The sequence below is a fragment of the Hypanus sabinus genome, chromosome 2 (assembly GCF_030144855.1).
Source record: "Hypanus sabinus isolate sHypSab1 chromosome 2, sHypSab1.hap1, whole genome shotgun sequence".
In the NCBI taxonomy this organism is placed as follows: domain Eukaryota; kingdom Metazoa; phylum Chordata; class Chondrichthyes; order Myliobatiformes; family Dasyatidae; genus Hypanus; species Hypanus sabinus.
In genome coordinates this window covers 183,774,594-183,797,430 of record NC_082707.1, presented here as the reverse complement: position 1 = coordinate 183,797,430, position 22,837 = coordinate 183,774,594, and the positions used below count along the sequence as shown (strand labels likewise).

The 22,837-nt window shown below is 42.8% G+C and overlaps 1 protein-coding gene across 5 annotated transcripts in view; it reads left to right on the top strand.

The window, feature by feature from the left end:
* dglucy (D-glutamate cyclase) overlaps positions 1 to 22,837 on the top strand; it is a 97,910-nt gene that overhangs the window by 23,571 nt on the left and 51,502 nt on the right. For 3 of the 5 annotated variants that reach the window (XM_059961104.1, XM_059961099.1, XM_059961074.1), the window contains exons 1-2: positions 11,004 to 11,161; positions 13,462 to 13,573. In XM_059961104.1, coding sequence (XP_059817087.1) covers positions 11,123 to 11,161; positions 13,462 to 13,573 — 151 coding nt within the window. In that variant the 5' untranslated portion in view covers positions 11,004 to 11,122. Of the gene's footprint in view, positions 1 to 11,003; positions 11,162 to 13,461; positions 13,574 to 22,837 lie in introns of those variants that run through there. The other 2 variants (XM_059961079.1, XM_059961088.1) reach the window with 1 other exon arrangement.

Here is a 22,837-nt window from a genome sequence, read left to right as displayed (position 1 = left end):
CGTGCAAGAAAACGAATCTCAATATATGGAGACATATATGGTACGCATTTTGATAATTTACTTCGAGCTTTGAAACGCTGGATGAACTGAGCAGGTCAGGCAGCATCTATGGAAGGGAGTAAACAGTCGCCATTTCGAGGCCGAGTCCCTTCATTAGGACTTCACCCCTTCACCAGATGAGGAGATTGCCCATTTTATTTGGCTGACACCACAACTGCAGTTTATTTACTTTCTCTTTAATCATCTTGCATACTTTTATGGCCATGGGCATGTGCCTCGGTAGGTGCGCCAAAGAGCTAACAATGGCTGACCATCTTTACATAAAGATTAAATACAGGTGATAGAAAAGGTGCAGGGCAACACAGGACTGAAGTAGAAACTTACTCATAAAAACAGAGGGCTGAGGTACAAAGTGAGTACTCTATGTGACTTTTTTTTATCAAGTTTAGATAATTACATGGATGGGAGGGATCTGGAGGGCTATGGTCGATGGTAATAGTACAGCTTGTGGACTGCTTATCTGAAATGTTTAGAGCTGTAAGTGTTTCGGATTTTGGAATAAATAATAAGAAAGCTTGGGATCGTCGATATTTCCAACTCTGAATTTATGTGCTACTGGTAAGCAGTCTTTGCCTTACACTTGTTGTTTGGGGCAGGTAGGGCTCTCAGCCTAGGACAGCAACCTGCCTAGGAGAAGGAAAACTCTGATTTTAAACTTCTGGTGCCTTGCAGCCATACTCACTAATGGGCTTGGGGAGTAAACCCTGAGGAAGAAATCCAGAGCTGGGGTCGCTAAGGAAGTTTGATGTTGTTTACAACTTCACGCTGGCAGCCTCTGTGATGACACTGGAGCCAAGCTGTATCGGCGCTTACCCTTCCCCTGGACTGCTTCAGTAACGTGGAGAGGGGGAACCCGCTGCATGGGCAACAGCCGGTTCCTCAAATCTTCCCACCCAGGCTTGCACCCTGGAGAGGGCACAGGCCACCAGAGGTGCAGACCCATCACCGCCTGGGATTGACGGCTGCCTAATACTACACTTGTTTATCACACATACCTACTTAACAGTAAAATTAATGATATGCCATTAATATAATGTGCGCATGATAACAAAATCAGCACAGCAGCATCGGGAGAGTATCTGAATCAGCTGTTGAACAACAACAAACAACGGCAGGCTTTCAGTCTCCAGCTACACTGCTAAAGAGTTACAGTATACTGTACTGGTTCCTTAAGGTTGTTATAGGTAGGGGTGGTATTGTGGACAAACTCCCACTACCTACTAAATGCTCCCAATGGCATGTGCCTCAACCAAGTCCAGCTCCTGGCCTTCACGTGTGGCTTAGTTACTAAGTCTGGTGGAACCATTTCTACTGACAGGAGAAGGGACAAAGGCCAGTGGCTTTGGGCAGATGGGGTTCATCAGCTATGGTTCATAGCTGGCCTAGGGAAAGGAAAACTCTGATCTCAAACCTCTGCTGCCTCGCGGTTATACCCACTCAAGGAGGAGGCTTCAGGAGTAAACCACGAGGGAAAATTCTGGAGCTGGAGTCCCTAAGGCAGTCCTATATTGAGTTCAATGCTGACTGGCAACTCCTGCGACATTGCTGGTACCAAACTGTATCGGTCTCATCAGATGTGTGGAGGGGGGGAGCTTGCTACATGGACGACAGCTGGCTCTCCATTTTGTACTGCCTGAGCTCGCGTATCTAGACAGCTAGGAAGCAATATCTATGGTCAACTCTGATCAACGGAGGCCTCTGACTCAGACATCATACTTGCATTTTACATTTTTTTAGGTTTTATGTCTGTCTGTCTAGGTACCATATCCATGGACATTGGTGACCATGGTTTTCCATGTAGATCTATCCCTCGTTCTTTGGATGACTTCCATTTCCTCGATGTGCAGCCACCTGGCTAGGCTTTTGAAGACCAAGGTCTTCCTCTAGGTTTGCTTCCTTTGATCTTTCCAGAGACTATGAGATTTTCTAGTTCATCTTTCCGCATGATGTGTCCTAGGAATCTGAGTTGTCTTTCTCTTATTTTTGGTATGAATGATCTAACTGCTGGGCTCTTCTGAGAACTTCTTCATTTGATGGGTGTGTGGTCCATGATATTCTTAACATTCTCCTGTAGAGCCATAATTCAGCTGCTTCTAGTCTCTTTTCCATTGCTGGGGAAATGGTCCAGCATTCACTTCCATAAGTCAGGATAGAATAAATGTAGCACTGCAGTATTTTGCTTTTAGTGTACATGCTCATCTTTCTGTCTGTTAATATGGTCTTCATTTTCTGGAAAGCTTCTTTCGCCATTGCTATTCTGTATTTGATATCTGTGTCGCACCTGTCATCACTTGTTATTTGGCTGCCAAGATATCTGAATTTGTTGACTTGTTTAATGTTTGTATTTCTGATCTTGATCACACATTGTGGGATGTTTGTCTTTCTGGAGATGACCGTGCTTTCTGTCTTCTTGGTGCTGATAGAGAGGCCTCTGCGATTACTTTCTGCTGCCACTATAGTGAGTAGTGCTTGAAGTTTTGTTTCTGAGTCGGCTATTAGTACGATGTCATCAGCATATCTGAAGTTATTTATATTATGGCCTCCAATTGTGAGTCCTTGATACTTCTCAAGATATTTTCACTATACAGGTTGAATAAGTCGGGTGAAAAGACACAACCTTGCCTGACTCCTGTCGTGATATTCACGTACTCACTCACGTCTCCTTCTGTTCTGATGGATGCTGTCTGGTCCCAGTATAAGTTTCTTAAGAAACGTGTATCTTCCCCATCTATGTCAAGATCTTGAAGCATTTCCAGGAGATCTTGTGTCTGACAGTGTCAAAAGCGTTTGTATAGTTGATGAAACATAGGTCGATGTTTTTTTTTGTACCTGGATGGCTCGTTCACAGATCATCCGTAGCATGAAAATTGCTGGTTCCAGTGTTTTCCACAAAGTCGCATTGTTCTTTACTGATCTCTGGTTTTATGTAAGATATAAAAATAATCAGCATTGTAGACTTGTCTCTGGTGTTAGATTTTCATCAGCAGCGATCTTCACAAACACATCAATGCCTTTCTCTGCTGCTCGTGATTAGCAGACACTTTATCATTAAAATTCTTAAATCTTTAAAAATTGAATGTTGTGCTTTACCTTACATTTCTGCAACCATCCTGCTAAATATTAATTGTCACCTTCAATTTTCAGTTTGTCCTGATTGATCTTTGCTTGTTTCATGAACAGCATACTGTTAAGCACCTTATGTTGACTCCAACACTGTTGAATCCATTCTTTCTATACATGATCGAGAACTTCATTTTTTGCTTAATGCTGAGTTTTTCTATTTTTCATTAACTTCTGTTCATTCCACATGTGAGGGCACTTCACAGAACTGTCTGTGAGCTGGGAACTTTCCCAGCGCCTTGTGGAATTTTCCAGTTATGATGTCGTGGCAGTGCTCAAACATTTTTTGGATTTCGGAGGTTTTAATTTTAAACTTTTGTATAAGAGGTATTCAATCTGTATATGGCATATACAGTCTCACCACTAACAGTATCCTGTCCCTTTACATTTGTCCTTCCAAAGTGCCATACTCCACATTTATCAGGATTAAACTTCTTCAGCCATTTCTCTACCCATATCTGCAACTGATGGGACCCAAGATATTAGAATTTCAGATTCAAGATTCAAGTTTATTTATCACGAGTACTTTGAAGCATACAGTGAAATGTGCCATTTGCATTAACAATCAACACACTTGTTGGTGTGCAGAGGTGTTGCCACTTATTCTGGTGCCATGAGAGTATGCCCACAATACTGGGCAGAATAATACAGAACACGAAAAGCAACAAAACAACAACAGCAAGACAAGTCCCATTCCTCCCTCCCACCTATGCACATACACAGTCCTCTAACTACACCCCCCCCCCCCCCCCCCAAGACGGGCCATTTTCTCCAGCCTACAGTGGACTCTGATTCGGAGTTTTGAGCTTTCAACTACCCCAGTGGGCCCATTCAGAGAATTGGGCCTACAACTACCCCAGTGGACTCAGATTCGGAGACAGGCGTTCAACTACCCCAGTGGACTCAGATTCGGAGACAGGCGTTCAACTACCCCGGTGGACTCAGGTTCGGAGACAGGCGTTCAACTATCCCAGTGGACTCAGGTTCGGAGACAGGCGTTCAACTACCCCGGTGGACTCAGGTTCGGTGACAGGCGTTCAACTACCCCAGTGGACTCAGGTTCAAAGACAGGCGTTCAACTACCCCAGTGGACTCAGATTCGGAGACAAGCTTTCGACTACCCCAGAGGACTTTCAGCGATTCACACACCTGAGAATCTGGCCAACAGGCCTTTAACTACAGACTTTTAATTTGATCCTTGTATCGACAGCAGGACCCACTGATCATGAAAATACAGGTTTCCCTTTTTTTCTTTTTCCACAGTTGCTGTCTGACCTGCTGATTCTTCCATTATTTTTATTCCATTGTGAGCTTAACTTGTAATGTGCCAATCTGTAAAGGTTGGGATGGATTCATGGAACAGGAGGGCTCCCTTAACAATTACAGGTAGTGCTTCACTGGACGAGCACCCAAAACCAGAAGACGTAGGAGCAAGAGTGTACAGACCTCCAAACAGTGGTAATGATGTGGTCTACAAATTACAATAAGGGGCAGAAAATGCATTTCAAAAAGGGCAATGTTACTATAGTCATGGGGGGATTTCAATATGCAGGTAGATTGGGAAAACCAGGTTGCAAGAGGGGGAATTTCTACAATGCCTGCGAGATGGCTTTTTAGAACAGCTCATGGTTGAGCCCATGAGGGGATTAGCTATCCTGGACTGGGTTTTGGGCAATGAACTAGAATTAATTAGAGAGCTTAAAGTAAAGGAACCTGTGGAGGCTAGTGATCATAATACGATACAATTCACCTTGCAATTTGAGAAGGAGAAGGTAAAGTCGGATGTATCAGTATTACAGTGGAGTAAAGGGAATTACAGGGGCATGAGCGAGGAATTGGTCAGAATTGATTTGAAAAGAACATTGGCAGGGATGGCAACAGAGCAGCAATGGCTGGAAATTTTGGGAGCAATTTGGAAGGCAAAGGATATATACATCCCAAAGAGAAAAAAGTATTCTAAAGGCAAGATGACACAACTGTGGCTGACAAAAGAAGTCAGTCACCTTAAAAACCAAAGAGAGAGCAAAAATTAGTGGATTGGGAAGCTTTTAAAAAATACACAGAAGGGCAACTAAAAAAGTCATAAAGAAGGAGAAGGTGAAATATGAAGGTAAGCTAGCCGATAATATTAAAGAGGATACCAAAAGTTTCTTCAGATATATAAGGTGTAAAAGAGATGTGAGAGTGGATATCGGACTGCTGAAAATCCATCCTGGAGAAGTCCATGCTGGAATGGGGACAATGAAATGGCGGATGAACTGAATAAGTATTTAGCATCAGCCTTCACTGTGGAAGACACGAGCAGTATGCTGGAAGTTCGAGAGTGTCAGGGTGACAGAAGTGTGTGAAGTAGCCATTACTAGGGGGAAGATTCTTGTGAAGCAGAAAGGTCTGAAGATAGATTAGTCACCTGGACCAGATGGTTTACACCACAGGGTTCTGAAAGAGGTGACTGAAGAGAATACGGAGGCATTAGTAATGATCTTTCAAGAATCAATTGACTGGTAAATTGCAAATGTCACTCCACTCTTCAAAATGTGAGACAGAAGAAAGGAAATTATAGGCCAGGTAGTCTGACCTCAGTGGCTGGGAAGATGCTGGATTCTATTTTTAAGGATGAGGTTTTGGGGTACTTGGAGGTACATGATAAAATAGACCAGAGTCAACATGAATTGATGGCTTTGTTGCAAAGTTTGCAGATGATATGAAGATAGGTGGAGGGGCAGGTGGTTTGAGGAAGTAGAGAGGCTACAGAAGGACTTAGATTAGGAAAATGGGCAAAGAAACTGCAGATGGAATACAGTGTTGGGAAGTACTTTGGTAGAAGAAATAAAAAGGTAGACTATTTTCTAAATCAGAATCTGAATCAATCAGTTTATTATTATTGGCACATGACGTGAAATTTGTTAACTTAGCAGCAGCAGTTCAATGCAATACATAATCTAGCAGAGAAAAAAATAAAATAAAATAATAATAAATAAAAGTAAAACAATTACGTATATTGAATAGGTTTTTAAAAAAACGTGCAAAAACAGAAATACTGTATATTTTTTAAAAAGTGAGGTAGTGTCCAAAGATTCAATTTCCATTTAGGAATCAGATGGCAGAGGGGAAAAAACTGTTCCTGAATCATTGAGTGTGTGCCTTCAGGCTTCTGTACCTCTTACCTGATGGTAACAGTGAGAAAAGGGTATGTTTTGGGTGCTGGAGGTCCTTAATAATGGACACTGCCTTTCTGAGACACCGCTCCCTAAAGATGTCCTCAGTACTTTGTAGGCTGGTGCCCAAGATGGAGCTGACTAGATTTACAACCTTCTGCAGCTTCTTTTGGTCCTGTGCAGTAGTTCCTCCATACCAGACAATGATGCAGCCTGTCAGCCGGTCATGGTACAACTATAGAAGTTTTTGAGTGTATTTGTTGACATGCTAAATTTCTTCAAACTCCTGATAAAGTATAGCTGCTGTCTTGCCTTCTTTATAACTACATCAGTATGTCCAGGTTAGATCTTCAGAGATCTTGACACCCAGGATCTCCAAGTTGTTCGCTCACTCCATTTCTGATCCCTCTATGAGGATTGGTATGTGTTCCTTCGTCTTACCCTTCCTGAAGTCCCTTTCAGCTCTTTCATCTTACTGATGTTGAGTGCCAGGTTGTTGCTGTGGCACCACTCCACTAGTTGGTATATCTCACTCCTGTATGCGCTCTCATCACCACCTGAGATTCTACCAACAATAGTTGAATCGTCGGCAAATTTGTAGATGGTATTTGAGCTATACCTACCCACACAGTCATAGAGAGAGTGGAGCAGTGGGCTAAGCACACCCCCCGAGGTGCGCCAGTGTTGATAATCAGCGAGAAAGATATGTTATCGCCAATCCACACAGATTGTGATCTCCTGGTTAGGAAGTCAAGGATCCATTTGCAGAGGGAGGTACAGAGGCCCAGGTTCTGCAACTTCTCAATCAGGATTGTGGGAATGATGGTATTAAATGCTGAGCTATAGTCGATGAACGGCATCCTAATGTAGGTATTTGTGTTGTCTAGGTGGTCTAAAGTCACGTGGAGAGCCATGGAGATTGCATCTGCCATCGACCTACTGTGGCGATATGCAAATTACAACAGGTCCAGGTCCTTGCTGAGTCAGGAGTTCAGTCTAGTCATGACCAACCTCTCAAAGCATTTCATCACTGTCGATATAAATGGAGAAAAAATTCAAAAACCTGAGGTGCAAAGGGACCTGGGAGTCCTTGTACAAGATTCCCTAAAGGTTATTTTGCAGGTTGAGTCTGAGGTGAGGAAGGCAAATGCAATGTTAGCTTTTATTTTGAGGATGTGATAAACACATTAATGAAGGTAGAGCAGTAGATGTAGTGTATATGGATTTCAGCGAGACATTTGATAAGGTACCCCATGCAAGGCTTATTGAAAAAGTAAGGAGGCATGGGACATTGCTTTGTGGATCCAGAACTGGCTTGCCCACAATAGGCAAAGAGTAGTTGTAGACGGGTCATATTCTGCATGGAGGTCAGTGACCAGTGGTGTGCCTCAGGGATCTGTTCTGGGACCCCTACTCTTTGTGATTTTTATAAATGACCTGGATGAGGAAGTGGAGGGATGGGTTAGTAAGTTTGCTGATGACACAAAGATTAGAGGTGTTGTGGATAGTGTGGAGGGCAGTCAGAGGTTATAGCGGGACATTGATAGGATACAAAGCTGGGCTGAGAAGTGGTAGATGGAGTTCAACCCAGATAAGTGTGAAGTGGTTCATTTTGGTAGGTCAAATATGATGATAGAATATAGTATTAATGGTAAGACTCTTGGCAGTGTGGAGGATCAGAGGGATCTTGGGGTCTGAGTCAATAGGACACTCAAAGCTGCTGCGCAGGTTGACTCTGATTAAGAAGGCATACGGTGCATTGGCCTTCATCAATTGTGGGATTGAGTTTAAGAGCTGAGAGGTAATGTTGCAGCTGTATAAGACCCTTGTCAGACCCCACTGGAGTACTGTGCTCAGTTCTGGTCGCCTCACTACAGGAAGGATGTGGAAACCATAGACAGGGTGCAGAGGAGATTTACAAGGATGTTGCCTGGATTGGGGAACATGCCTTATGAAAGCAAATTGAGTGAACTCTGCCTTTTCTCCTTGGAGTGAAGGAGGATGAGAGGTGACCTGATAGAGGTGTACAAGAGGATGAGAGGCATTGATCGTGTGGATAGTCAGAGGCTTTTTCCCAGGGCTGAAATGGTTGCCACATGAGGACACAGGTTTAAGGTGCCTAGAAGTAGGAACAAAGGAGATGTCAGGGATAAGTTTTTTACATAGAGAGTGGCGAGTGCGTGGAATGGGCTATCGGCGATGGTGGTGGAGGCAGATACAATAGGGTCTTTTAAGAGACTGCTGGATAGGTACATGGAGCTTAGAAAAATAGAGGGCTATGGGTAACCAGAGGTAATTTCTAAGGTAAGAACATGTTCGTCGCAGCTTTGTGGGCCGAAGGGCCCATATTGTGCTGTAGGTTTTCTATGTTCTATGTTTCTAGAACTATCATATAAAATTAAAGATGTAAAGCTAAGGCTTTATAAGGCACTGATGAGGCCTCACTTGGAGTATTGTGAGCATTTTTGTGCCCCTTATCTAAGGATGTGATGACATTGAAGAGGATTCAGAGGAAGTTCACAAAAATAATTCTGGGATCAAAAGGCTTGTTAGATGAGGAGTGTTTGATGGCTCTGGGCCTCTACTCACAGAAATGCAGAAGAATGAGGGGTAACCTGATTGAAACCTATCAAATGTTCAAAGTCCTCAATAGAGTAGATGTGAAGAGGATGTTTTCTATTGTGGGAGCGTCTTAGATCAGGGGACACAGCCTCAGAATAGAGGACTGTCCTTTTAGAAAAGAGATGAGGAAGAATTTCTTTAGCCAGAGAGTGATGAATCTGTGGAATTCATTGCCACAGGCATCTGTAGAGGCCAGGTTATTGGCTATACTTAAGGCAGAAGTTGATAGATTCTTGGATCAGTCAGGGCTTGAATGGATACAGGGAGAAGGCAGGAGAGGGAAAATGGATCAGCCATGATGAAATGGCAGAGCAGACTTGATACATCAAATGGCCTAATTCTGCTCCTATATCTTATGGTCTTATGGCCTTATAAAATTAGGCAATTTAGCCCAACGAGTCTTCTCTGCCATTCACCATGCAGAAATCTTAGACACATATTCACAGGTAGGGTTCCTAAGACTTTTGCACAGTACTGTATCTACTGAATGTTTGCCAATATTAACAAAACTTAAGACTCACAGATATTACTATTTCAAGGACAAATAAAATAAGGATGGAGATGGTTGTCTTTCTATCATTGCTTCAAATCAAATCAAAATTAGCCCACGCAGGAAATTATATAAAAACAGCTTAATGTACTGTGCAAAAGTCTTAGCTACCTTAGCTATATATACTGTGCCTAAGACTTTTGCACAATACTGTATTGTCCCTGTCAACCCCATTCTCCTGCCTTCTCCCCACAATTTTTGATACCCTTACTAACCAGGAACCTATCAACCTGCGCCATAAATATACCGAATAACCTGGCCTCCATAGCATCAGTGGCAATGAATTCCACAGGTTCACCACCACTGGATAAATAAATACTTCCTTATCTCTGTTCTAAAGGGATGTCCTTCTATGCTGTGCTCTCTGGTCCTAGACTCCCTACTGCACGAAACATCCTCTCCATCTCAACTCTCTATCTATTCAATGTTGAAAGGCCAATGTTGGAAATCCAGAAACAGCATCCTGACATAATAATCCTGAGAATAAAATGGTTAATGTATGAGAAGCACTTGATGGCTCTGGGCCCGTACTCGCTCGAGTTTAGAAGAATAGGGGTGGAGGGGAGTCTCGAGAGAGTACAGGCCAAGAGCCATCAAATGCTCCTCATAGATTAACCTTTTTATTCTCGGGACTATTATGTCAGAAGGCTGTTTCTGGATTTCAGTTTAGCATTCAACACTCTTATCCCACAGATCTTGGTGAACAAACTCCTACTCCTCAGCCTAAATACACCACTTTGCCCACTCCTTGGGGGTGTAGCAACAGTACTGAATTTCCTCCATTTGTAGACAATTACTCTTTCTGTGGACTGATGAACACTCAGGTCTCTAGAAAATGCTTCTGTAGCCTTTTCCTACTTCTTGCATCTCTACAGTTCTTCTAAGGTCCTCTGAAAGTTGTTTTGATCGAGGTGTGGTGCACATAAACAGATCTTTCTAGAGAAGCGCAGACTCTTGTCAGTAAAGCGACTTTGTGTGTCTTTTTTAAAGGGCAGGGCACCTCTGTAACCCACACCTCCAATCTCATCTCATTGATTGAAACACCTGATATCAAATAGCTTTTGTAGAAGGCTTTACCCCAGAGATCCACATACTTTATTGCACCTAGTCTGTGATTGTTTAAATGGTATATTCAGTACTGACGAGAAGATTGTGTTTATCTATTATTGTGACATAGATGAAAACCAGACCAGATTTTATGTGTAATTAATGCAGAAACCAGGTAATTGCAAAGAGTTCACAAACTTTTTCTTGCAACTGTACATGCCTACACCACACAAGTAGACCACCCTACCCTCCTCCCCACCCTATTCAAATCCCATCAACAATTCCTTTACCCATCTTTAAACTTGTCCTTAAATGAGTTATTTATTGTCAAATTGAATCTCCCTTATATGGAGAAGTTCCACATTATAATTGCCTCTTGCTTAAAAATTGATTCTTCAGTATTCATAAGCTTTCTGATAAGTGAATCTTGCATGCTTAACAACTCTTGCCAGATTTACATTAACCATTAACAAGGTGGTAGCTTTAAACCAACAAGTGACCTTCAGTTTTTGACTGGTTTAACTGTGTTGAGAAACCTTAGTGTCAACGTGGTCCTTTTGTGGTAATGGACACTGGAAATTCATGTTCATCGACATACAATGAGGTACGAATAATCTGACTTGAGTTGAAAGACTTGTTTTCTTTTAAGCCTAATTGTTACCAAAACGTAGAGAAACTTGTGTGAAAAGTTAAGGTTCAGAGTTCCAAACAATCCTAAGATAGAAAACCTGTCAAATGTTTACAGACAGTACTATCAATGTAGTAGAAAATGAGGATTCAAATATGTAAACTCCTGAGAAGGCTTAGCGGGAATAGATGTGGAGAGGATGATTGATAATCTGCAACGAGGGAGTGACTGCTTAAAAATAAGTTGTCACTCATTTGAGACAAAGTTTTTCAGGATCCTTAACCTTCAGAACTTGATTCAAAAGGCAGTGAGACAGGGTCTTTAAATAATTCTAAGGCAAAGATAGAAAGAATACTGTTTAGTAGTAAAGACTGCATTTTAATGGAGGGCTATGTGGGAAGGAACATCTGGACTGATCTTGCAGTAGGTTAAAGAATCGGCACAACATCTTGGGCTGAAGGGCCTGTACTGTGCTGTGCTGTGCAACATGCAAAGTGCTGGAGGAATTGCAAGTGTCACCATGCTTCTGGTGCCGACATAGCCGGCCCACACCTTACTTACTGCTTTTAATATTGTGACAGCCCTCTCAGCAAAGGTAGTCAGCAAAGGACCACTGTCAGAGAGTCCAGTTCCACCCCAACAACAGCACTGGCCCTATGAATGAGTTTGTTGATTCTGTTGGTGTCTGCTACCCTCAGCCTGCTGCCCCAGCACACAACAGCAAACATGATAGTACTGGCCACCAAATGATGGCCACCATCATAACTTGATGAGTTCCTCCAGTATTTTGTGTGTGTGTATTAATTGGGCAGGAAAGGCCTGTTATCGTGATGTATCTCTAAATAAAAAAAGTAAATAATAAAAATATTCCAGCTGCCCGATTATGCATTGACTTGGTCTCACTCTTCCACAGGTATTTTTATTGTTCAGCCCTCCTTGCCTACTGCCTTCTCTGTGACTTAAAGCTGATCATTTCTCTCTATCTCTGACACACTCCTTTCCAGCTCTGCTTTAAAGCCTTGAACCTGAAAATTAAGGACTTCTTTCTCCACAGATGTTACCTGACCTGCTGAGGGTTTCTAGCATTTTTTCTATCTTCAGTCAGAAACTTTAACCTTCTCATATTCTTATGAGCATAAGCCAGGGGTTCCCAACCTGGGGTGCCCGCACCCCCAGGGGGTGCGACAAGAGCGGCTTGTGTGCTTGAGTGACGAGTCACGAGTCATCACTCAGCCAGCTGCTAGTGTGCCTTGAGAAGTGGTAGTAACGTTTGTCCCAAGCACACTCCAGTCTCCCGCTGCCCGAGTCGAGAGAGACGTAAACTCACTCCAGTCTCCCGCTGCCCGAGTCAGCGTTGAGGATGCTCATTGGTGTTACCTGGGAAGTTACACCTCAGAGTTGAGGATTCTCATCAGTGTTACCTGGGAGTTACACCTCAGAGCTGAGGATTCTCATCAATTTACTGTTTACAATTTTTTTTTAATAAATTAGAATCTAATTGCTCAATTTATATTTGCATTTTATGCACTGAGTTTAAAGCTTATTTTTTTAAGTTCAATTTGTTCACCCGCAGTATTGTATGTGGTTCAAAAATTAGAAATTAGACTTCTTCATCTTCAAATGTGATATTACTTTTGTAGGGGGTGCGAACATTAATCAAACATTTCCTAGGGGTGTGGGGCATAGAAACGGTTGGGAACCACTGGCGTAAGATGAGTGGGGCTTTTCCTTTGGAGCAGAGGAGGATGAGAAGTGACTTGATAGAGGTGAACAAGATAAAAGATGTAGATTGAGTGGACAGATAACACCTTTTCCCAGGGCAGAAACAGCTAATATGAAGGGGCATAATTTTAAGGTGACTGGTGGAAATTTTATGGCGGGATGTCAGAACTTAAGTTTGTTTTACACAGGGAGTGGTGAGCGTGTTGAATGCCTTGCCAGCGGTGATGGTACAAGCAGAAACATGAGAAGCATTTAAGGAACTATAAGATAGGCACAGGGATGATAGAAAATTGGAGGACTATGAGGAAGGAAAGGGTTAGATTGATCTTAGAGTAGGTTAAAAGGTCAGTATAACATTGTGGGCCAAAGGGCCTGTAATGTGCTCTACTGTTCTGTTTTAAGTTCATAATCATCTCTCAGCTCCTCATATTTCAATAAGTATTCAAGGTTAGGTCACCAATTATGTTATTGTTGTTACCTTTGGGTGATTTTTATGGGTGGGATTCTTTAAGTGGTGAAATATTCCTTCCTTTACATTTGTTACTTCTTCTCAGAAACCAGCGATGCAAAGAATCCAGGCCCTGGCATCGATGGTTCCAGCCACCGCCAGAAATTTGATCCGTGTGAGACGGTTCCATGCCTCCACAACCTCAGCAGTATCTCAAGGTAAGGGAGGCATTCCACAGGACTGACACGGTCAGCGCCCTGCTAGCCCCTCTACTGCGCATTTAATATTTGAGTAATATTGTAAATATATAGTTCAATTAAGCATTCTTTGTTGTTTACATAATTCATTAAGGTTTATATGTAAAAGTACGTGAATGGCACATGTCATTATGCCACCGTGTCATATGTGCACACTTAAAGTAAAAGGAACAAAGGACACAGTATCCCCAGCTCTTTTTTTTTAAATTAGTTTTATGCTTTGGAGTTACAAAATGTAAAACAGATTCAGTCATTCCTGGAGATGAATGGAATAAGACATACTGCATCAGCAGCATTTCCCCAGCTACAAATGGCTTGGCGGAAGGGTTTGTCCAGAGTCTAAAGAACACACTGTGAGCAATGTCAGCAGGACACATTACACTGACACTGAATCAGAAGCTCGTCAATAAACTCCTTGCCTATTGCAGTGCAGCACCCACCACAACCAGCAACTCACCAGCTCTGCTGTTCCTGGGTCATCCCTTGCACTCACGATCCAGAAGGAGTGTGCAGGACAAACAGCTGAAACAACTAGGAGCTTCTCAAACAAGGCGGTTCGATGCTTCACTCCTGGCGAGGGACTACGGAGGTGATCAAAAGTGGGCTCTCAGAAAGATCAAGGACTGGACTGGACCACTCTCCGACACAGTGGAGATTGAGCCTGATGTCATCTGGACACGACATATCAATCAGCTGAGGAGAGCAGAGTCAACTGCTGGAGAAGAATGGTGTCCAAAGCTGTCAAAACCACCTCTTTTGGTCGGTTTTATGTTTCGGTGTTACAAATCTCCATGCCAGCACCGCTTCCCTGGCCAGAGAACACGGGCCTACTCTGCAAAGACATACAGTATTTTCGAAAAGACACCCAAAACTGTTCAACACTGAGTAAAAAACACCAGTGAGTGTGAAGGCGAGGCTCACGTGCAGTGCAGTAGAGCAAATAAACCCCTTTACTGCCACAGTTGACCTTGTACAGGACATATTCTGTCCCGGGAAAGGACATTCACTGTTCTTGAAGCTCCCTCACACTCTAAAGGCAGGAATGCCCGAGGTGTCGGTAGTCTGTGTTAGATATAGATTATTAGTTTGCTTTCTGTGCTATTCCCTTACTCCCCAGTATAAATTCTTCTGCAAATTTATTAACTGCATCAACCTTAGCCAATCAATTCCATGTTCCATAGCTATGGAATTTCTTGTTTTTTTTAATATATCTTGCTGCTCCTTTTTATGTACTAATTTTTTAAAGATACAAAGTGCTAACAGGCCCAGTGAGTCCACGCTGCCCAATTACTCCCATGGGACCGATTAACCCGTACATTTTGGGCTTTTGGAAGGAAACCGGAGCACCTGGAGGAAACCCACGTGGTCACGGGGAGAAGGTACAAGCTCCATACAGTCAGCAGGTGTATAAGGTTATGAGCCTTCCCATATGATCGAATACACGTTTTAGCTTTCACTTTCCTAGGTGCGACAGAGCAAGGTAGGTGAAACACCTGCCTCAGAGCACTCAATGTCTACAGCGGTGGCACCAAGCACAGACTGGGTGATCACTCTGAGCACCTGCGTGTTGTCCGCTGCGGCCATCTGGAATTCCCGCTTGCCAACCATTTTAATTCCCCTCCCCATCCCCACACCAACCAGTATGTCCTTGGCCTCCTCCACTGCCAGGGTGAGGCCAAACACAAACTAGAAGGGCAGCACCTTATTTTTCAACAGGGTAGTGGCCTGATGTAATGGCACGAGCATTAAATTCTCCCAATTTCTGGCAACGTGCTCTCCCGCTGTCTCTTTCTCTCTCCTTCCAATCCGCCAGGTTCTTTGTCTCTCTCCCTTTCTGTCATGCTGTGTCTTATATACACACACACACACCCTTCTTTGCTGACCACCCACCCAGCACCCCCCCCCCCAACACCAGCATGGTAGTCTAACGGTTAGCACAGTCATCACCATTTGAGCTTCGATACCCACTGCTGTCTGTAAAGAGTTTGTATGTTCTTCTCGTGACCATGTAGGGTTAGTGAGTTGTGGGCATGCTATGTTAGCACCGGAAGCATGGAAATACTTACAGGCTGCTCCCAGCAAAATCCTGGGACTGTGTTAGCTGTTGACATAACTGGATATATTTCACTTTTTTTTTCAATGTTTATATGACAAAGCTAATCTTAATCTAAATCTGCCATTCACCCACATAGTCCTCACACTGTTCCCTTCTACCCAGGCCACTTCCCTTAATTGATTCCTCGTCACCTTCCTTTCTTATCAGATCCCACCACCTGCGGCTCTTTGTTCCCTCCACTGATACCCTCCCAGCTGCTGCTCCATCCTTCCCTCTGCCTTTTGACTTCATCTGCCAGTTAGAGATTGGCAGGTACGACGTTGTGGGCAATGCTGTGTCGTGGCTGAAAGAAGATCATAGTTGGGAGCTTACACATTGTATCAAAAAGATAGGCGAATAGACAGCAGGGGTGGAATGGAGTGGTTCTAGTGGTGAAAAATGGAATAAAATTCTTAGAAAGAGGTGACATAGGGTTGAAAGAATCCTGGGTAGAGTTAAGAAACTGCAAGGGTAAAAAGACCCTGATAGGAGTTATATACAGACCTCCGAACAGTAGCCAGTATGTGGGCTACAAATTACAATGGGAGATGGAAAAGTCATGTACAAAGGGCAATGTTATGACAGCCATGGGGTATTCCAATATGCGGGTAGATTGGGAAAATCAGGTCAGTGCTGGATTCCAAGAGAGGGAATTTGTAGAATGCCTACAAGAAGGCTTTTTAGAGCAGCTTGTGGTTGAGCCCACTGGGAGAATGGCTATTCTGGATTGGGTGTTATGCAATGAACCAGATATGATTAGGAAGCTTAAGGTAAAGGAACCCATAGGAAGCAGTGATCATAATATGACAGAAATCACTCTGTAATTGAGAGGGAGAAGATAAGGTCAGATGTTAAGTGCTGTGGCTGCTGTGTTCCATGCCTGCTAATATGACAAGCTGATAAGCAAGGCTTTGATTGGGGAGCTTAAGGTAGAGGAACCCTCAGGAGACAGTGATCATTATACAATATCATTGAGAAGGAGAAACTAAAGTCAGATGTATTAGTATGACAGTGGAGCAAAAGGACTTACAGAGGCATGAAAGAGAAGCTGGCCAAAGTTGATTGGAAAGGAACGATAACAAGGAGGTGGCTGAAAAGATTATGGAGACATTAGTAATCATCTTACAGAAATCACTGGATACTGGAACAGTTTCGGAGTACTGGAGAATTGCAAATTTCACTCCAAGAAGGGAAGGAGACAGAAGAAAGGAAATTATTGGTCAGTTAGCTTGACTTCAATGGTTGGAAAGATATTGGAGTCCATTTATTAACGATGAGTTTTCATGGTACTTGGAGGCACATGACAAAATAGGAAAAAGTCAGTATAGTTTCCTTAAGGGGAAATCTTGCCTGACTAATCTGTAGGAATTCTTTGAGGAAATAACAGCAGGATAGACAAAGAATTAGTGACCTCTCAGGAGCCAAGCACAGGTGTTTTTGTTGTTGTTAAATGTCTTTTTGATGATTGCAAGGTAGTGCTGGTCTTTAAGAAGTTCAGGTGCTGCAGGTCTACCCCATCAGAGAGTTGCTCATTGGCGGAAGAGCTGGAAGAGTTGGCCTTGGTGCGGACTGTGTTGCTGTGTGTTACAGGAAGGCATCAAAGGCATCAGAGCTGGTGTGCAAAGATGCCATGCAGTGTAATGGTGGGTGACTGCCTGGGATGTTTCGTTTGCAATGGCATCACCCTGTTGGACGTTGATAACATAAGATGCCACAGGCCATTTCCCTTGTTTGTTAGCGTGACAGACAGCGGGAGAACTGTGTGGCCTCACTTGTAGTGAAACAGGCCACTGGTTTGCCTGTTGCAGTCCAGGAGAGGAGATGCTGGAGGTGGTGTAGCACGGTGTCCATGCTTGGTTTGAGACTGGTCTCTCCCATTGATGCTGCTCTCCAGTGTTTGCTCTGTGGAATCATAAGTTGGATTGCATGCGTGTGTCGTTTGACTCGGACTGCTGGGAACTGCACTATCAAATTGCCAGACTTGTCATTCAGAGACATGGGCCTATATCTATTCTTTTTGCAGGACTGCATGTTTGCTTGCTGTCTTGAATGTGATGTGTGTGCCTTATGCTCTCTATGTTTTGCACCTTGGCCCCAGAGGAATGCTGTTTCATTTGGCTGCATTTATTTATGGTTGAATGATAACTAAACTTGAACTTGAAGGAGAGTTAGCGGGTGTTGTTTATTTGGATTTTCAGAAGGCCTTTGACAAGGTGCTGCACATGAGCCTTCTTTACAAGATAAGAGTCTATGGTATTACAGGAAACATACCAGCATGGGTAGAGCATTGGCTGATTGCCAGGAGACAAAGAGTGGGAATAAAGGGAGCCCTTCCTGATTGACTGCTACTTACTAGTAATGTTCTGCAGGAGTCAGTGTTGAGATCACTTCTTTCTCACGCTCAATGGTTACGTGATGTTATGTCATGCTTAAATTTAGAGAAGATCCATTGTTCAATTTCTGAAACTAATCAAGACTTTCAAACATTGTGGAGACCATTTTTGAACTATTTTCAAAACCTTTGATTTGCTGTTAAAGTACAGATGTTGGCTAATAACATATTTCACTATACGGTAAGGATTTTTTCCCATTTTTCTTTCTTTACCAAACAGCTTTGATCTTGGTAGTGGGCTTAGATTCTTTTTTTTGTATAATAAAATTATCACATTTCAATATTACGATTTAATTTAATTTACATGAATATAGGGTAATGAGATTGCAAGTGTGATTCAAATATAATGTATTTGGTATTTATCCTTTTTTACTTGTGTATCTTCTTGTACTCTGTATCCTTCTATGTAGAAATGAATAAAAATATTGAAAGAGAAGAGATCACTTCTTTTGACGTTATATGTCAGTGATTTGGAGGCAGGATTGTTGGCTTTGTGGCCAAGTTTGTACATGATATGATGATAGGAGCAGGAAGAGGTAGTGATGAGGAAGCTACAAGGACAGACGGATTAGGGGAATGGGCAAAGAAGAGGCAAATGGAACACAGTGTCGGGGAGTATATGGTCATGCACTTTGGTAGAAGAAATAAAAAATTGACTATCTTTTAAACGGGGAAAATTCAAAAGTCAGAGATGCAAAGGGACTTGGGAGTCCTCATGCAGGATTCCCTGAAAGTTCATTTGGAGGTGAGGAAGGCAAATGCAATGTTAGCGTTCATTTCAAGACAAGAATATAGTCCTTGACCCCTGCTACTCTCCCTTCCGCAATTTCTATAAAGTGTTTCTCCGCCCTCCATTTGGAAAGTCTGACCATTCATCCATTTTGCCCACCTGTAGGCTTAAATCGAAGCAGGAAGTGGCCATAGTGAAAACTATCCACTGCTGGTTCAATCAATCAGACTCAATGTTACAAGACTGCTTTGATAGCATCACCTGGGGCGTATTTTGAGCTGAGAACATCTCTGAGTACACGGAGGTGGTCACAAGCTTCATTTAGAAGTGCATTGAAGATATTGTTCCCCAAAAATCGGTCCAGGTCTACCCAAACCAGAAGCCTTTGATGAATAGTTCAGTGCGTGTTGTTGTCAGCTCAAGGAATAAAAGCCTTTGCCTCTGAAGACCAACAGGAGCTGAAGAGATGCCAGTATGATTTACGTGGAGCTATCAAGGTGGTAAAATGGCAACACGGACAAAATCCATTCACAACTCTGCGACAATGACACACGCAGCTTTTGGCAAGGACTGCACACCGTCACGGACTTCGAGAGGCAGCAATACTGCCAACATTACCTCCTCACTCCTGCATGTTCTAATTGGTTTTTACACTCGATTCAAAGTTGATAGAACTGAACTCCCGAAGAGAGCTGCCGACGAGACCAGCACCTTGGTCTTCTCCAAGGTTGAGGTACGTAAAACATTCCAACTTGTCAACAGCCTCAAGGCAGTAGGGCCAGACTTCCCAGGGCGTGTCCTCAAAGTGTGTGCTGAGGTGCGACTTCCGGTAAGATGGCGATTGTTTAGCTGCTCTGAACTTTTGCTCCATCACTCTCCCTATCTTTGCACTATATGTCTCCATTCTTAAACCTTAGTTAGATATTTTATTAGGTCTCTTTTACTTGCCTGCGAACACATCTATCTTATAACGGCTACCAAAAGTACTATAACCCGGAAAAAGGAAACTTCTACGGCTTTGCCGGCTGACATTCTCACTGCTATGGAACAGCATCAAGAAGATATTTTAAAGGAATTTAGAACTTCTTTCAACCAGCTGGATGTCAAATTGGATCGGGTCAACGCTAGAGTGGACGAACATGCTGAACATTTATCTCGCATCGACTCAACTTCTGAAGATTTAAAATGCCGTGTTCAATATCTTGAAACTCTCTGCTCCAGCCTAGAGGAGAAGAATTGTAAACTTTTTTCCAAAATGGTGGATCTTGAAAACCGGAGCAGACATTGCAATCTAAGAATTCTTGGTTTGCCAGAGGCCACCAAACAGGGCTCTCCCGTGAAATTTTTTTCCGATTTTCTCTGTGAGATTTTTGGGAAAGAATTTCTTCCGACCCCACCTGAGCTTGAAAGGGCACACAGGATCTACGTTCCCCGTGCAATTCTGGGTTCCCGCCCACGGCCGGTAATTCTGTGCTTTCATCAATACCAAGTGAAAAACCGTTTGATTATGGAGGCACGCCGCAGAGGTACTTTTGCTTTTCAAAATACAGTCATTCGTTTTGTGGAGGATTTTGCCCCCCAGGTTCTGAAGATGCGTGCTGAGTTTAAAGGTGTAATGAAAGTGCTTTTTGATCGCGGACTCAGACCCTCCCTTCGAAACCCAGCCGATCTTCGAATTACACTTACCACTGGAGAATATAAGTGGTTTAAATCAGTGAAGGAGGCTGAGGCATTTGTTGGAAGTCTTCCGGCCATCCCATCTCCTTCAGAACCCGGTCTGACCTTCTAAAATGGTGGATAAGTACCTCTTGTAGTAAAGCTATTTTTTCCGGACTCAGGCTTTACTTGAATAATTCAGACATTATCTATTGAAACTCTAAGGGCTGTAGACAATCTCTTCCTGGACTTGGTACGTTTTTTCTAAATAGATAATCCGAGTTTAATGTTTCCCTGCAGACGTTTTGATTGTACTTGTGTAATCTATTCTATTCTTGTATAATTTTATCTATAGAGATCTACAATTGACTCTATCTTGTTTTGGAGGTTTGGAGTTTTTATTGAAGGCCTCCCTGTTGGTTGATTCATAGTTTAAATTTTGCCTTTTTTTTCTGTAAATGCTCGATAAGTACTCTCTTCGAATCTATAATTTCCCCCTTTTCTCCCTCCCTTTTTTTTCTTTTAATCTTCTATAATTTTTCGTGGGTAGGTTAGTTTTGGTTTTCTTCTGATTTTCTTTGTATTAAGTTTTATAATTCTGTTGAAGTTGTTCCTATTTGTAATTATGTTTTCTAGTGCATAAACTAGTTACCATTTGCTGTAGTATTTATACGGAACTGTTGTTAACGACACAGAACTGGAAGTCATACTTGGGTTAATTTTTTTGGTAGAGCTAGCTGCTTTTTTTGGTAGCCGTCTAGTTTTGGGTTGCGAGGATGGGGTGGATTCTCCAGTTCCAACACTACTCACTGTTTCTTTTGCTTTCCTTTGTTACTCAGGACATGTTTCTGTTTTGATTCTACGAATCTATGTTTACATTTTTGCTCCCAGACTATTATTGTACTGCTTGACTTTTTATATGCCTGCTGCCTTCTATGCACTAACAATTGATAATGGTTAATACACTTAAATTTGTATTCGAATTTAAAGTTCCATAAGGTCTGGGGACCTTTTATTGAGTACTTTCATAACCTTCCTCTTAACTAAGGTTTTTTTTTCGGTCCCTTGCTTTCAGCTCCTTTTTTTTTGGTAGTAGGCATTAATATCTTCTGTTGCTAAGTGTATTTACAGTTTTGGGGGCATGATTGTCCTGATTTATACTCTTTATATTGTGTTGTGGTTGGTCTGGAGTTTTTTTTTGTTGCAGGGCTTGGGGAGGATACTAATTTTACATGTCTTCAATTTGGGTGCTTTCTCAATTATCTTTCTTTGTATCATATTATTATTGTATGTTTATTTTTGCACTGTATCAATGTTCTTCATTTTGATCTGGGGGTTTTTTATCTGTAGCTATGTAGAAAATGTATAAAAAAACTAATATATAAAAAAAAGTGTGTGCTGAACAGCTGGCTGGTGTGTTTGTGGACATTTTTAATCTCTCCTTCTCCCAGTGTGTAGTGCCCTCCTGTTTCAAATTGTCCATCATTGTCCCTGTACCTAAGAAAACCAAGAAAGCATGCCTGAACGATTGGTGCCCTGTCACACTCACTTATAAGCGAATGCTTTGAGAAGCTGGTTAAAAACTACATCTGCAGCATGCTATCACCCGTACTGCACCCCCTTCAATTTGCTTATCGACAGAACTGGTCTACCAATGGCGCCATAGCCACAGCACTGCACACCGTCCTCACTCACCTGGAGAAGAGGGACGCATTGGTTGGAATGCTGTTCCTGGACTACAGTTCAGCATTCAACACCATAATTCCCTCCAGACTTGACCTCGGCCTGCACCCCGCTTTCTGCAGCTGGATCCTAGACTTTTTATTGGATCACCGACACGTGGTAAGGATGAGCTCCCTCACCTCTGCCCCTCTGACTCTCAACACAGATGCCCCCCAGGGTTGTATCCTGAGCCCCCTTTTCTACTCCATTTACACCCATGACTACTGCCAGACACAGATCCAATCTGCTGATCAAATTCACAGATGACACAACTTTGATCGGTCTTATTTCTAGCGGAAATGAGACAGCCTACAGAGGAGAGGTTGACACCCTGACACAGCAGTGACAGGACAACAACCTCTCCCTCAATGTCCAAAAAATAAAAGAGCTGATGGTGGAATACAGGAGGAATGGAGACAGGCTCGGCCCGATCAACATCAATGGGTCTGCAGTTGAGAGGGTGAGTAGTTTCAAGTTCCTCAGTACACACATCGCCAATGAACTCACCTGGACTGTACACACCAGCTTTGTGGCAAAAAAAGCACAAAAGCATCTCTTCCACCTCAGGCAACTGAAGAAGTTCAGCATGAGCCCCCAAATCCTCAAGACCTTCTACTGGGGAACCATTGA